The 16,705-nt window shown below is 42.3% G+C and overlaps 1 protein-coding gene across 1 annotated transcript in view; it reads left to right on the plus strand.

The window, feature by feature from the left end:
• Window positions 1–511: 511 nt before the first annotated feature.
• The window catches only part of LOC138979147 (E3 ubiquitin-protein ligase MIB2-like), a 32,196-nt gene continuing 16,002 nt past the window's right edge, over window positions 512–16,705 (plus strand). The window contains exons 1-11 of the mRNA XM_070351956.1: window positions 512–716; window positions 4,100–4,271; window positions 4,789–5,090; window positions 5,488–6,614; window positions 8,900–9,004; window positions 10,089–10,190; window positions 11,855–12,071; window positions 12,671–12,846; window positions 13,556–13,704; window positions 14,550–14,712; window positions 16,675–16,705. The exon at window positions 16,675–16,705 is cut by the window's right edge and continues 124 nt beyond it. Coding sequence (XP_070208057.1) covers window positions 512–716; window positions 4,100–4,271; window positions 4,789–5,090; window positions 5,488–6,614; window positions 8,900–9,004; window positions 10,089–10,190; window positions 11,855–12,071; window positions 12,671–12,846; window positions 13,556–13,704; window positions 14,550–14,712; window positions 16,675–16,705 — 2,749 coding nt within the window. The remainder of the gene's footprint in view (window positions 717–4,099; window positions 4,272–4,788; window positions 5,091–5,487; window positions 6,615–8,899; window positions 9,005–10,088; window positions 10,191–11,854; window positions 12,072–12,670; window positions 12,847–13,555; window positions 13,705–14,549; window positions 14,713–16,674) is intronic.

Consider the following 16,705-nt stretch of genomic DNA (forward strand, 5'->3'; position numbering starts at 1 on the left):
TTGTGTTTTCTCGTATTTGCTATTTTTGTGCTTGTAGTAAAAAGTATTCAAACCAGAAATAATCGTACATTGACCCGATTTAGCTTTTATACATGGAGAAGGAACTTTTTGGTGTGTGGAAAAAAACACCATTTTATCAAACACGTTATTACTGTATCGTGTTTATTGGATATCATCTCAAGACCAGGAATACATACTGTGACGACAGAAGTGTCAGCAAGGCAATGATCTTTGTCAAATAACTATCCACCGTAACAGCTCACGTTATACACCTAATCGGAAACCTTCTCATGTATTGTTCCGGTAATTATCAAAAGTAATAACATAATTACTAGATTACTAGATTAGAATTATTGATCAGAAATTTATATGATCAATTTTGATCATGAGCACTGTGCTAGACAGGGTTGACAATTAAGTTGAAAACCTCAGTGTTAGAATTACGTGTACTATACATTGGAATGCAGACACGGGTAATGACCGTTACGCCTGTATCACCGGGTAACGCACAATGTCAGTGTCAGGACTACGTGTGTTACGGGGACCAGACTGGAGGGGCGGGGACACAGACGGAGGAGAAGGTCACGTGGGCACTGTCATCGAGTTGCTAGGCAACCACACGGTGCGCGTGCTGTGGGACATGGGACAGGAAAGCACGTGCAGCGCAGAGCATGATGGGAAATGTGAACTCAGGGTCTTGGACACGGCACAGATTGGTGAGTAATCATACAACTGTTAAGAATTGCATGTAGGGGAAGGTTGCCTGATATGGACCACTTTTTGTTTCATGCTGATAACTAGCTTGTTTTCTTGCAAAAAAAAGTTTCATTTTGTGTTTGGTAGTCCGTCTCTGTTTCATTAACCGTTAGACATAACTAGAGAGGATTATCTTTGATAGACATTCAGCAAACATTAAATACAGAACAATTATTCACAACAGGTCCACATTAGGAGCCTGGGCGCCTTATATGGCCCAGTGGAGAGGCCTTCACGAATCACTGTAAAAAGCCCCCTATACTTCAAAATAACATGATACACCTTAGTGTGCAAGTCAAACTCATTTAAATATGCTTTGGGTTAATCTGTTTCGGTTTGACGAGAACGTTATTTGAAGCCATCACAGGAAACTAAAAACACGTCGCGTAAGGCGAAATTACTACATTTAGTCAAGCTGTCGAACTCACGGAATGAAACTGAACGCACTGTAGTTTTTCACCAAGACAGTACAGCTTCGTCAATCCCCGCGAGAAGGAAATTGCTCACCTTCCACGTGCAAAACGCAGTGAAATTAACACGCCAGAATAGCGCGGTAGCGTATTGTGCTAAGCAGGAAAGCGCACTTTTCTGTATTTTTGTTAACTCAGTTTCGGAGCTTGTTTTGAATACAACCTATCATATCTATATGTTTTTTGAATCAGGAAATGATAAAGAATAAGATGAAATCATTTTTGGATCGATTTCTAATTTTTTTATCGTAAGACTAATTAATCTATTTTCGTTAATTGTGATCACATTTTAAGAGTAAACATGACATATGTATATATTTTTAGATTCAGAATATGATGAAGATTACGATGCAATCAATTTTAAATGTGTTTGCGAAAAATCGATTTTAATGACAATTTTAATGAGCAAACTCATTAATTAATTTTTAAGCCTCCAAGCTGAAATGCAATACCAAAGTCCGGGCTTCGTCGAAGATTACTTGACCAAAATTTCAACCAATTTGGTTGAAAAATGAGAGCGTGACAGTGCCGCCTCAACTTTCACGAAAAGCCGGATATGACGTCATCAAAGCTATTTATCAAAAAAAAGAATGTCTGGAGATACCATACTCAGGATCTCTCATGTCAAGTTTCATGAAGATCGGTCCAGTAGTTTTCTCTGAATCGCTCTACACACACACACACACAGACACACATACACCACGACCCTCGTCTCGATTCCCCCTCTACGTTAAAACATTTAGTCAAAACTTGACTAAATGTAAAAACTTATCAAAAGTAGAGAGAAAATAAATGAAAATATCAACTTCCAGGGAAAAAAGACTTCTTTTTTTTTTAAGCTCGAGGCTAGTTATAGGTTATTTTCAACAAGCTTCTAAATGAATTAATGAAACCAGCCTTTCGCTTTTATTTTCTTCTATTTGTTGAAGGCAGAGACATAGATAGAATGTATGTATGTCTCTGTTGAAGGTGATCCATGGGATTTTGCTATTATTTTTGTTTGCAGTAGAAACTCGGGGTGAGCCCTGCTAAAATGTAACAAATACAGTCTTAGCTGTCATATATAGCACGTGATAACTGCTTTGGCTGTGGACATGAACTAGTCCGTTTTAAGCGTCAAATTTAGAGTGAACGCTGCCAAAAGTGTAAAAAAAAAGAGAATAAACCTAACGATTTTGTGGTGGGTGTTTTGACATGAGCAAGTTACCCAGAGAAAGTAAATACAGCGAATGAAATTGTTTAAAGCGCTCTAGCACCGTTAGTTTGTCAGAACAGGAGGTGGTCTAAATGAGGAGCTGATCCATATTGGGCAACCTTCCCCTACTTAACTCGTCCACCGTGTCAATAGCATTTGTCGGAGATTGTGAGTGGTGGTAGAGACAGATAGGCAATGAGGAGGAGTTTAATGCTGACCTGATTTCAGCTGAGATTATTTCCTTTTCGGTTAAATGTTTAATTTTCTAATTGGCCAACCACATCTGATCTCAGACTATGAGGTCGACGTACTATTGAAGTGGCTGCAATTACTGGCCGTATAAAATTTCTTATTCCCCCCTCTGCTTCTTTACCTCTGTAAACTTGTAGGGGTAGTTATTTTTCGATAATGACCCAGCAACCAAACAAATAACGACCCAGCAACAGCCTGAATCCTCGATAGTGCAATGGGTTGAGAAGCTGTTCTGTTTCGGTACTACTTTTTGCGACTGAAAAGTTCCGAACGCTCTAATGTACGAAGTATACATCTCTGGAGCAAACAATACAAACATACCGCATTTGAATTAACAACTACAGGCCTGAACACATGAATCTCCATATAAAATCCATGAGTTCGGTTGTTTTCTGAATCTAGATCAGACGTTCATCACAAGCAATTTCCCAAGGCAAGTAACTCATACTTTGTCTAGCGACAAGAGTAGTTCCTCTTCTTTTCACTCAGTTTCTTCGACAACAGACTGCAATCCGACGGTCAGTTTTCAACAATATTTCATTTAATAAACAGATCACACGCAACCAAATGCACACATCTCATCAATTTAAACAACATAAAGCGGTTTCATACACTATTTTCCCCAGAAAACTTAACTTCATACAGTTTTTAACGTTGGAACACGGGTGCAAAAGTTCGTCTGCTAGTCCCATTTGACGAAAGAACATTTTCCTAACCGATACCAAAACATATACAGAACACACAATATCTGCCTTTGCCGCCACAGCAGAATAACAGCATATCTGTGTACTTGATTTTAGTCCAAAATAGGAAAACTGACAAGAAGTGTTAACAGAATGGAATGATTTGCACGGAACTATACAACCGCGCATTAATCGATCGCCTGCGCAGGTTGACTGGTTGAGTGAATAGGATTCGATCAAACTTTCGCAAAAAACCTCCTCTTTTCTTTGAATAACTGAAGAAAGGAGGAATAAAGAGGTTACACACCTCGTCTCAGTGATGATCAAAAATAATGGTCTCAGTTCGCGGTCATGAAAAAGCTCGCTAAAGCTCGCATTTTTCATGATCCGCTAACTTCGACCATTATTTTTGATAATCACTGAGACTCGGCATGTAACCTCTACATCTCACACGGCATCACTGCAGAGCGCCTAGAACTGTACCCACGGAATATGCGCGATATAAGACTCATTGATTGATTGATTGATTGATTGAAGAAAGATTGACCCGTGGATTGTCTCACTAAAAGCAAGGGTATTCACTCTTTCACAACCCATGAAAACACGACAGAGTTATTTTCGGAGTTCGACTATTGATGAAAATGACCGAGGTTGAATGAAACTTAACTTGCCAACACAAAAATCAGCCAGCAAAGGTTCTATTAGCGAAATCCATTACACCGAGCTAAGACATGATGTTTCAGGTGTGCGCCATCCAAACACACGTTGCACTAACTGCGGAGAGAGCGACACCTACGGGATGTTGTGGCGTTGCCGAGACTGTATCGGATGTGACCTCTGCCCTCTCTGCTACAACGACGACAAGCACGACCCGCGTCATCAGTTTCTGCGTGTAGATGCACCAGGAATAGAGGGGTGGGTACAATTAATGCACATATCGCATGGCTTGCTGTGTCGTACCAGAATCACTACACGAGCTGCTTTTTAAGATATTGAAATGCGAGCGAAAGCGAGCTTCTTAATATTGGAATAAGTCGCGTGAAGCGATATAAACACATTTAGTCAAGCTGTTGGCATAAAAGGAACAGCTAGATTAACACACAAAAAACAGTCATCACTGAGACTATATAAATATAGTCTCGACTAACCACACGGAAAAACCAAGACTAGTCACGCTCGGCTTATAACTCAAACAGTTTTTGCTCTTTTCTAAAACGGTTTTCACCACTGGATAGAGCATAAAAAACTCTAGGAAAATGTAAAACTATAAAATTCATGCAAAGGTGACATGCGACTCATTCCGTGGTGGAGGTTCACAAATAGGGTCGGTCGGGAAATCAAACCTAGAGACTTGTTTTCTCGGCTTTATCGGCTTATGACGATTCTCTTACTTTTCTTTAATGACGGCATTTTTTTTTTTAATGCACGTCAGACAACCCGTCCCCAAGAGAAAGACAAGCGTCAAGCATCGCTCCCTGGGATTGTTTCCGGGGTCAAAGGTCACCAGGGGTCGTGACTGGCAGTGGGGTGATCAGGACGGAGGTCAAGGGTCAGAGGGCGAGGTCAAAGGTTACGAAAACGTATCGCCGCACTCTTCTAGGGATTTATTGCAAGTGGAATGGCCCAGTGGTAACGTCAATTCTTACCGTGTGGGTTTCCATGGCAACGTGGACGTGACGTGTGTGGAGGAGGAGGTGGGGCCATACTACTACAGGGATCATCTGCCTGTGTTGGGTGAGTTCTTACGTTGGCGCTGTGGACATTTATGTGTGTGTGTGTGTGTGTGTGTGTGTGTGTGTGTGTGTCTATGTGTGTGTGTGTGTGTGTATGTGTGTGTGTGTGTGTGTGTGTGTGTGTGTGTGTGTGTGTGTGTGTGTGTGTGTGTGTGTCTATGTGTGTGTGTCTATGTGTGTGTATGTGTGTGTGTGTGTGTGTATGTGTGTGTGAGTGTGCGAACTGGGGGAGGGGGGTGGAGCTTATTACCACAGGGTCTTTTAAATTGATCTGGAAGGCTCATTGTACTTCGTTTCACATTACCATCCGTTTGCTCCATATAGATGATTTGGTCAGTTAAGACTCATTGGTTGGGTATACGGGAATGTTAAAACATGATCATTGTCCCTTATTTCAGACACAGATCAAATCAGAAAGCTGTCAAAATCAATACACAATGCATCAGGAAATCCAGAGCAGCCAGAAACACAAGAAATAAACAGTGGCGACAATCATAGTCTGGTACAGTCAGACAGTGCACTTCTATCCATTCCCGGGCACAATCCACCAGAGAGCAAGGCTCCGACAGTCAGTATTCCCGGCCACAATCCATCAGAGAGCAAGGCTCCGACAGTCAGTATTCCCGGCCACAATCCACCAGAGAGCAAGGCTCCGACAGTCAGTATTCCCGGCCACAATCCACCAGAGAGCAAGGCTCCGGCAGTCTGTATTCCCGGCCACAATTCATCAGAGAGCAAGGCTCCGACAGTCAGTATTCCCGGCCACAATCCACCAGAGAGCAAGGTTCCGACAGTCTGTATTCCCGGCCACAATCCACCAGAGAGCAAGGCTCCGGCAGTCTGTATTCCCGGCCACAATCCACCAGAGACCAAGGCTCCGACAGTCAGTATTCCCGGCCACAATCCACCAGAGAGCAAGTCTCCGACAGTCTGTATTCCCGGCCACAATCTACCAGAGAGCAAGGCTCCGACAGTCAGTATTCCCGGCCACAATCCACCAGAGAGCAAGGCTCCGACAGTCAGTATTCCCGGCCACAATCCACCAGAGAGCAAGGCTCCGACAGTCAGTATTCCCGATCCCAGACACAATCCACCAGAGAGCAAGGCTTCGACAGTCAGTATTCCCGGCCACAATCCACCAGAGAGCAAGGCTCCGACAGTCAGTATTCCCGGCCACAATCCACCAGAGAGCAAGGCTCCGACAGTCAGTATTCCCTGCCACAATCCACCAGAGAGCAAGGCTCCGACAGTCAGTGAGGCAGACACCAGTACGGATGACCCTGAGAGTCCCAGGCTTCTCATTGAATGCCGGACATCCTCCTGTGACAGTGACGGTGACCCAGCAGCTAGTGTTGAAGAGATACATGACATTTCTAGGAGCGAGGGCAACAAAGCTCGGGAGGAAATCACATCAGCAGACGGAGACGCCTTGACGCCCGGAGCACGAGTTGCGGTTCGTGTCGGGGTGGAGAAGCTTCTACAGCTGCAGCAGCAATGCAGGGCAGACACGGAGGACTTGGACAGGGTGAGTGCTGGGCTGAGGGGCACGAAGCGAAAGTGGGTGCCCCCCCAATTGGGTGGGAACAAAAGCGCAGGGTCTGATTGGTTGAAATCGCAACAAATGGCAATTTATAACCAATCAGACCTCGCGGCTGCGTACCACCCATTTTGGTGGTCCCCACTGTCGCTTCTTGCACCCCAATGCTGGTCACAAGGAATCTGAAAAACCGTTAACTGGGAACTCTGACCATGAACTCAATATCGCCTCGATATTTTATTTGTGTTCTTACGTTGTATGCTGTTCATTGTAATGCTGTATACACCACACCTGAGTTTCTCCTCGTTGAGATAATAACGTGTTCTATGTCTATGTTTAACTGCACCGTTCTTCTCGCGGACATGGTTATCTTTACCCCCGTATATCTGTCCAGGCTTTCATGCGAAATCAGAACCTCTTTTTCCAACTTGAGCCTCACCAAACATACCAAGAAGTTCAAGTAATCTTCTTCTTCTTCTTCGTCTTCTCCTTCTTCACCCATAGCACACACATTTCTGCCTTCCTAAGAGGCTTTATACTGCAGCATGTCTGGCTCTTAGGAAGGGCCTATACCGCGTCATGGCGTGACATTCCGCGTGTTTCGTTCCTTCTAAGAGGACGCTACGGTTGTGTTCTTCTTCTTCTTCTTCTTCTTCTTCTTCTTCTTCTTCTTCTTCTTCTTCTTCTTCTTTTGCTTAGTAATATTTATTGATTGGCTAGTTATTATGACTATCGGTAAAACACTATCAAAACAAGCAGCAACATCATCCGCTCGCAACCTGCAACACCCTTCTTGACAAGTGCCCTATTGAATGTGATCGAAAAGAGGGTTGTAATCTAAACAAGTCGCGTAAGGCGAAAATACAATATTTAGTCAAGTAGCTGTCGAACTCACAGAATGAAACTGAACGCAGCAAGACCGTATACTCGTAGCATCGTCACTCCACCGCCCGTGGCAAAGGCAGTGCCCGTGGAATTGACAAGAAGAGCGGGGTATTCGTTGCGCTAAGAAGGATAGCACGCTTTTCTGTACCTCTCTTCGTTTTAACTTTCTGAGCGTGTTTTTAATCCAAACATATCATATCTATATATTTTTGGAATCAGGAACCGACAAGGAATACGATGAAAGTGTTTTTAAATTGATTTCGAAAAAAAAAATTTGATAATAATTTTTATATATTTAATTTTCAGAGCTTGTTTTTAATCCAAATATAACATATTGATATGTTTTTGGAATCAGCAAATGATGGAGAATAAGATAAACGTAAATTTGGATCGTTTTATAAATTTTTAATTTTTTTTACAATTTTCAGATTTTTAATGACCAAAGTCATTAATTAATTTTTAAGCCACCAAGCTGAAATGCAATACCGAACCCCGGGCTTCGTCGAAGAGTACTTGACCAAAATTTCAACCAATTTGGTTGAAAAATGAGGGCGTGACAGTGCCGCCTCAACTTTCACGAAAAGCCGGATATGACGTCATCAAAGACATTTATCAAAAAAATGAAAAAAACGTTCGGGGATTTCATACCCAGGAACTCTCATGTCAAATTTCATAAAGATCGGTCCAGTAGTTTAGTCTGAATCGCTCTACACACACACACACACAGACACACACACAGACACACACACGCACATACACCACGACCCTCGTTTCGATTCCCCCTCGATGTTAAAATATTTAGTCAAAACTTGACTAAATATAAAAAGGAACCGAAGAACATGATCAGTAAACCGGAAGGAAACGCGCGGAATGTCACGCCATGACGCAGTATAGGCCCTTCCTAAGAGCCAGACATGCTGCGGTATGAAGCCTCTTAGGAAGGCAGAAATGTGTGTGCTGCAGTTGCCTCCTCCTTCTTCTTCTTCTTCTTCTTCTTCTTCTTCTTCTTCTTCTTCTTCTTCTTCTTCTTCTCCTTCTTCTTCTTCTTCTCCTTCTTCTTCTCGTTCGCTCCTTCTAGACATGCACTCCTGTGCTACGCACGAATACCGCCGTCTTCTTTAGTGCCGCCAGGTCGCCAAACAGCTTCTCCTGCATGAGGGGGGGGGGGGGGGGGGGGGGGAGGGGGGTATTAAGTGTGTCTTCATTCTGTTTACAGTCAGAACATGTTGCTGATTTTATTCAGCAGAGTATAAATGTCACTTCGAGAATCAATTTAACCCAAACGTCCCACCCAGAGTACGAAGCAGCCTGGCCATTAATGTTCGGTTCTCATTTTGATAATGATTGGGGGGACGATACTAACATAATTTATTCTTTCTGCACAACAGGTACTGGGTAAAACAGGTCACGTGTCAGGCACGGCTGACGATGGAAGTGTTACAGTCAAGTTTCTCGCGGAAGACGTCGTCATGAATGCGAATGCTCTTGTAACGGTCAGTGTTCTGTAACATACTTTGTAACAGATTTAATGTTAGAGTACACAGAGTTTGCATCAGTTTTCCCCTTGGGAATCGATGCCAGATTAGTGTTTCTTCTCTTCTTGACTGTTCATTATTTGAATTGCTTGCCTCATCTGTATTCCCTTTCATATTGATACGAGAATCAAAACCCAAGCAAGGTGGGTTTATAAAACGTGTAATTATAGTCAAAGCGAAACAACAACCTTTAAAGCGGACGAACAAGATACCTATCATGTTAATCATGATGAAAGGGTGCTAAGTTTGCTTTGGATGTTGTTTCTTCAAAACGAACATTACAGGAGGCAAAATTACCAAAGGGAAGTTAGTGCTCTAAATGCATACGACATGTGTAATGGAGTAAGCGAGATTTATATGAAACTAATCTCCTGGCACCTAATAGAATAACAAGCATTGAAATGAACAAGCGACTTTCATCCTCAAGAGCCTTCGCATTCATGACGAATGTATGTCGCTTGTTCATTTCAATGCTTGTCATTCTCTCAGGTGCCAGGAGATTGGTTCTGTATAACTCTCACTTACTCCATTACACATGTCGAATGCATTTAGAGTGCTTACTTCCCTTTGCTTATTTGATCTATAAATAGCGCTCTGCCTCATTTGGTTAAGATGTTTACTAAAGTACTCTTTTTGGGATTTGTAATATAGGAACGTAAGGCAAACACAAAAATAGTCTGTTTACGGTATCCCGACCGACCCTATTTTTTCGCGCGACCCTAGACTTTTGTTTGTCATTTGGGGGGAAAAAAAAGGCTTTGTTTTTTGGCAAAATAACTTAAAAATATGTTTTTTCGGAGAAAAAAAAAATCCCGACCCACCGACCCTATTTTTTTGCCTATGTTACCGTAAACAGACTTTTTTTTTTTGCCTAAGCACTTTATATGCTTTGTGATTTTGGATTGATATGAGGACTCAGGAGTGATTTTCTTCTCCTCTTCATTATCTAAAATGTTCTCGTATAGTTGTTTTTGTTGTCTTTTTTTTTATTTCAATGTATTGTTTTATAATCTCAGCACAGTTGTTTGTGGGTTTTGCACAGGTGCAAGAGTTTAAGCAAGGAGACAAAGTACGGCTGAGGGACAAAATGGAGGAAGTGAAAGTTCTCAACTGTCGTGTTGGATGGAGAGACGGCATGGACGAAGTGAGTGTTCTCCCTGAATAATTTTACATTAGGCCAAAAAAAATAATAGGTGTGGTTACGGTAACATAGCCCAAAAAAATAGGGTAGGAAGGTAGGCAATCACTTTTTTTTAAAACTTTTTTTTCTAATGTGTACAAATTAAACCTAATTGACAGGGAAATAAGTGTGCGACTCGGGCGATTTCGCTTTCATTGCATTATCTGCACTCGTTTACTTGTTGTTTTGGGTATTTTTTTGACAAATGTAATAAAAAAAGTTATAGGGTCGGCCCCAAAAAATAGGGTAGGTCGGGTTACCGTAACCACACCTATTTTTTTTTTAGGCCTTAAAGTTTGGTTGTGGAATGTTCCCTTGTTTCTTTCTTGCTTGGATGACCTGTCCCGTAGATAAGGAGCATTCTAATATCATTCAGAAATGACCAAATGGATTGCTCTAAAACTTCCAGGATCGTTAACTGTTTATCATCATTCTTTTGGATGTCCAGTCCTGTGGTAATGCAGCTTTTAAAATCATTCTTTGGGAGATCTAGTTCCGAAGTTACGGATCATTGTACCATCATATTCTTTTGGAAATAAGTGTAAGACCCCTACGTTTCAGAGCAATTCATTTAATCCTTGCTAAATGATATTAAAATGCTCCGAAATAACAAAACTAGACATCCCGAAGAATGATTTTAAAATGCGGCAGGACTGGACATCCAAAAGGATGATGTTAAAATGCTGTAGTTACGCATCATTTGCTATCCTCTAACCAACATTTACAGTGATGAACTGGTTACAGAGCCACTGAGCTGCGGACCCAACCCTCAGGGATTTCATGATGCACTTACAGTGGCACCCCCCTTTCAAGGCCCCCCAATATGTAGCTCAGTCGGTAGCGCGCTGGATTTGTATCCAGTTGGCCGCTGTCAGCGTGAGTTCGTCCCCACGTTCGGCGAGAGATTTATTTCTCAGAGTCAACTTTGTGTGCAGACTCTCCTCGGTGTCCGAACACCCCCGTGTGTACACGCAAGCACAAGACCAAGTGCGCGCGAAAAAGATCCTGTAATCCATGTCAGAGTTCGGTGGGTTATAGAAACACGAAAATACCCAGCATGCTTCCTCCGAAAACGGCGTATGGCTGCCTAAATGGCGGGGTAAAAAACGGTCATACACGTAAAATTCCACTCGTGCAAAAAAAACAACACGAGTGTACGTGGGAGTTTCAGCCCACGAACGCAGAAGAAGAAGAAGAAGAAGAAGAAGAAGAAGAAGAAGAAGAAGAAGAAGAAGAAGAAGAAGAAGAAGAAGAAGAAGAAGAAGAAGAAGAAGAAGAAGAAGAAGAAGAAGAAGAAGAAGAAGAAGAAGACCCCCCAATCTAAGACTTCCTCCTTTTTAAGACCCTGCTTTTTGAAATGCTCTGTTCATAGCGTCTATTAATTAACCTCCATTTGAAGACTCCTCCTTAGCAGCTGGCAGCCAGCTGTCTACATCCCCCCCCCCCCCCCCCCGCATTTTTATTTTTTATTTTCATACAAAGCCGGGATTTCCCGTGTAACATGCCCCTAATGGCTTTGCCGTGAGGGCGTAAAACTTTCAATTTTCTTCCAGACTCCTCCTTTCCAAGACTGTTTTTCTCACATTTTTGGAGGTCTGGAGGTCCACTGTAGCTCCCTTTCTGTTCAGACAGCGGGCAAGGTGGGTCAGGTGCTGACCGTGGACAGTGAGGGAGATCTACTGGTCAGCTTTGGACGTCAGCACTTTCTGTTCGCTCCGGCCTGCTGTACACACGTTACTTCCGACACACCTGTCGATTCCCTGAAGCTGGATAGTGCCCGGATGAAGAAACCAGAGCCAAACAGGTCCTGGAGTGGTGCAAGGATAGATATTAACCACATCGCTGGTAAGACAAGCAACTTGGAGAATGTATGCTTTTACATGGGTGGGGTTCTTCCGGTATATGCCGGAAATCCGGATTCGTAATGCCTGTGGTGACGTTTTTTTGGTTGTTGATTATGCAAATCCTTCAGCGTCTTCAGGATTCATGAAATTTTTCAGTCCCACACATGCTTTTATTTTGAACGAACCAATAACGATCCATTAAATACAGGTTTTTGTTTGGCCATCTTGCATTGTGATCATGCCTTTCTACATAAGTTATGAGTAGGATGCAAGAAAATCACACACTTTTGCGATAGGTATATTCATAAGCACGTCATTATTATCTTATGTTTGTGTTGATTGTCTAGATCATTATTCTCTTATGTTCGTGTTGACTGTCTAGAAATTGTTTTTCATTTGAAAGGTGTGATATATGCCATAACCAATTGCCTTCCACAGCATACAAAGTATGGATATGATTACATGACTCATGGTGAGCATCAGTGGCTAACTTGAGAAACAACAAGTGGTGCAGTTCTTTTCTTTGCAAAATATGTTTAAACTGAGCGTGCAGCAAAGTCAAGCAGTATCAAAACAAGGTGTTTCTGCCTTTTTCTCCAGGAGAAAGCAAAGTGTTGTTCAAAGATCTGCAAGACACGGTGATGAGTGAAAGCTCAAGACGTCCATCACGCATATTGTCCTTGACCTCTGGCCTTCACCCTGGCCGCGTATTGCACGCTGCCCAGCGAGGTGACCACCACACCGTGAGAGAGATGTGCACCGCCAACAGAAGTCTGGTATGTGTCTGAATATTCCTTTTTCCTTTTCCTTTCCTTTTCATTACTTTATTGTCCCATCGCTGGGAAATTCGGATCGCTTCCTCCCAGTGGAAAGCTAGCAGCAACAGAGTCGCGCTACCCAGGTGTCTGCGTGTTTAGGTGTATTCAGTCACCTGCACTTATGGCAGAATGACCAAGGTCTTTTACGTGCCATTGTGATGACACGGGGGTGGGACATGGCTTCCGTCTCTGGGTCTGCACATAAAGTTGACCTGTGTCCGTCCCGGCCCGAATTCGAACCTGCGACCTTCCGATCACAAGTCCAGTGCTCTACCAACTGAGCTACGTAAAGGAATACATTAAACTTATTGTGCACAGAAACCTGCCCTACTAAAGTGTTCATACTAAGAGACAGGTTTAATACAGGTTGTTGTCATATGTTGTTTTGGTTGTTTTAAGAGCAGATGAACCACACTTTTCCATCTATTGTCATTAATTGTATGGACAATAAATGATCTTATGTCTCATGTTTATGTCTCATGACAAAATGTCAACATTTCAAAAGAAAAACTGATCGTGCACAGGGCACAGTACCTACTAAACGCCCACACCCTACTTTGGGGTCAAATCCGCTCATAATGGAGGTGGGTACTTACAAAGGTAGTTTACGGGTACATGTAATATTTTGCCATGTGTCCATTAACTAAAAAAGTTCTTATTTTGAAAGATCGAGTTTGAACAGCAACGGGCCACCCCCCTGATTGTGGCTTGTAACTATGGGCAACGCGAGGTGGTGCGCGTGTTGCTGGATTTGGGTGCTGACGTCAACCACGGCGTGTCACGGAGCAGATATCCGCTGGCATCCTTGCTTTGCAGGTTACACACCCATTCTTTACAAGTAGCATATCCATGCTTTCCAGGTTACACACCCATTCTTTACAGGTGTCATATCCATGCTTTCCAGGTTACACACCCATTCTTTACAGGTAGCATATCCATGCTTTCCATGTTACACACCCATGCTTTGCAGGTAACACAGCCGTCATGACCCATTATATATTACCGTTTAATTCAACTTTTCTGAAAAGTTCCAGTTCGTTAAATAAAATTCATCAAACGCCACGATATTTTACACACTTTTTCGCAATGGTATTAACAATATTCATGTCAAATTTAAAAGCAATACAACGTGCCATAACAAAACTACGGCTTTTTTTCCCCATAGCCCACACAAAATGACGCGAAAACAAGCCTTGCTCTTGTCACTCTTGCTTATTTGGATTGATTGAGTATCTTAGTGTCTGCAAGTTTGCTTTTGCGAATTTGATTTTGGGGGTGTCCTAGGTCTCCGATACACTGCATAAACACTAATTTATGAACAATTAAACTCTTTGTTTCATACGGTAGGGGAATAAATTACCTTTCTGGCAATATACTTGGTTTAATATTACTCGCCGCATCACAAAGATCTACAGCTAAATGTATGTGTGTACTTTTTTAATCCGAGGGGTGTAGATCTCTCGTCTCCCTTTCTCCGCTTCTCTATTTATAAAGACGTACGGTTAATTGATTGCAAGGCAAGCAATAGTTGTGTGTGTGTGTGTGTGTGTGTGTGTGTGTGTGTGTGTGTGTGTGTGTGTGTGTGTGTGTGTGTGTGTGTGTGTGTCTGTATGTCTGGTTCTGTGTTTCATTGTATCTGTTTGTCTGTGTGAACTCTTTAGTCCCCAAAAGGACGAAGAGATTGCACTGATGCTGCTGGATAAAGGCGCCGACCCATTCGGCCTTGACGAGAGTCGTCACACACACATGCACATAGCAGCCATGCGGAACTGGCCACGTCTCACCAAGGCATTGGCTGATCGTGGCGTGGACGTCAACGCTGTGGTCAGTTCTTTATTGTTCTCCTTGTATATGTAACTGACATTTTTATGTGGTCTGTTTAAGACATGGTAAATATTTTGATGATATTGGAATGACAGAGGCTGACTTAGCAAGATGATAAATGTTGAACATATATGAACGCTTCAGTGTATGGGAGATTTGTTGTCTTGGAAAGAGAAATAAAAGAATTATATAGTTTTTTTGTTGATTATGAGAAAGCATTCGATTGTGCGAATTATTGTTATCTTTCATTCTAAGCTGTAGAAATTCAGAGTGAACAGCTATTTCTCGACGTTCCTGCAAGACGTCAGTTGAACATCTTCGTCAGAGCAGGTGAAGAGTTTTTGATTATTTGCACAGTGATGCTTGAGTCTGACAAGGTTGCCATTTGTCATCTTTCCTTTTTGCAGTCTATGCAAATGATTTGCGCTAGTAGTTCTCTTGAAGAACTTACGGGTTCGTTAGTGTAAGGTATAAGAAGACTGGGCCTCAGCTTTAGCAATTATCTTGGTCAATGGAATCTTGCTACAAGCTGCATGCTTTATTGCAAAATTATGGCAACGTATGCAACGTCCCAACCAATGCCTTCTCATTGAAGAAAGTTTCATTTTGAGAAAACATTTAAACTCCTGGATCAATGACTCTCGTCCAATGTGTTTGTATCTTACCTGCATCCAATCAGTCCCGTTCTGAATATTAACAATCTCACAAAGATTCGCGCTTGACCTACCCCACTGTGCGAGATTCTCCACGGCTTTGCTTTTCTTTCGCCCACTGAGACACTTTCAAATTCCACGTGAGACGGAGAAGAAACGAGGAAAGCCCATTTGATGCACACTTGATTCTCCATTACCCTGATCATCCAGAATCAAAAAACAAGAATTGTAGGTTATTGGAACGTTTAGTTATTGACAAAACAAAACGTTATATTTACAGTACGTCGACCCACTGGCCTTTAAAATAGACAGACAGACAAACCCTTATTGTACAAGTAATGAACTTATCTCAAAATCATTGATGAATCTCACATGCAAGATTCCGGCAATGTAAAGATCAATTACCATTAAATGACCAATGACTAATAACTACACGTTCGAATAACGTACAATTCTAGGGTTTTTTTCTGATTTTTGGAACGTTAGCAGGCTATCTGTTTTGGGCAACGACATCTAATCTATCTTTAGATGTCGTTGGTTTTGGGATTTCTGATTACCCAGCAGACCTGGGAACCCATACGATTTCGCTGTATTTTGTACGCGTGGTTGTCTATAATACGATTTCGCCGTATTTTGTACGCGTGATTGTCTATAATACGATTTCGCCGTATTTTGTACGCGTGATTGTCTATAATACGATTTCGCCGTATTTTGTACGCGTGATTGTCTATAATACGATTTCGCCGTATTTTGTACGCGTGATTGTCTATAATACGATTTCGCCGTATTTTGTACGCGTGAGTGTCTATAATACGATTTCGCCGTATTTTGTACGCGTGATTGTCTATAATACAATTTTGCCGTATGTTGTACGCGTGATTGTCTATAAGACAATTTCGCCGTATTTTGTACGCGTGATTGTCTAGAATACGAGCAGTACGGTTAGTGGAAAAAAAAATCGACGAGAAAAATTCCTAGGCTACTTTTCTTCACAAGCGCATCCCGAAGCCGATCCAGTATTTTGACACATGATTACCGTTTTTGTCAGCAAACATGAAAAGAATCATTTGTTTTAAACGTTTTGGTAAATGTAATCAACGGTGCGACGGACGCGCGTGAAAGATGTTTGAATCATGGATGTTCAAATGCTATGTGGAGTTCGCTAATTTTTCAGAAAATACACCAAGTTTGCTTGAAAATACTCCAAATGCAAAACAGGGGTTGCGAGATCTGACCCAGGTTTGAAGCACTGAGGCCAGCAAGACATTCTGTGTGTGTGATGGTCCGTGAAGAGCGCTGTCTGTTGCAGGACGACTTCAGTGACACAGCGCTACACATTG

Source organism: Littorina saxatilis, linkage group LG10 (genome assembly GCF_037325665.1).
Source record: "Littorina saxatilis isolate snail1 linkage group LG10, US_GU_Lsax_2.0, whole genome shotgun sequence".
Taxonomy (NCBI): Eukaryota; Metazoa; Mollusca; class Gastropoda; order Littorinimorpha; family Littorinidae; genus Littorina; species Littorina saxatilis.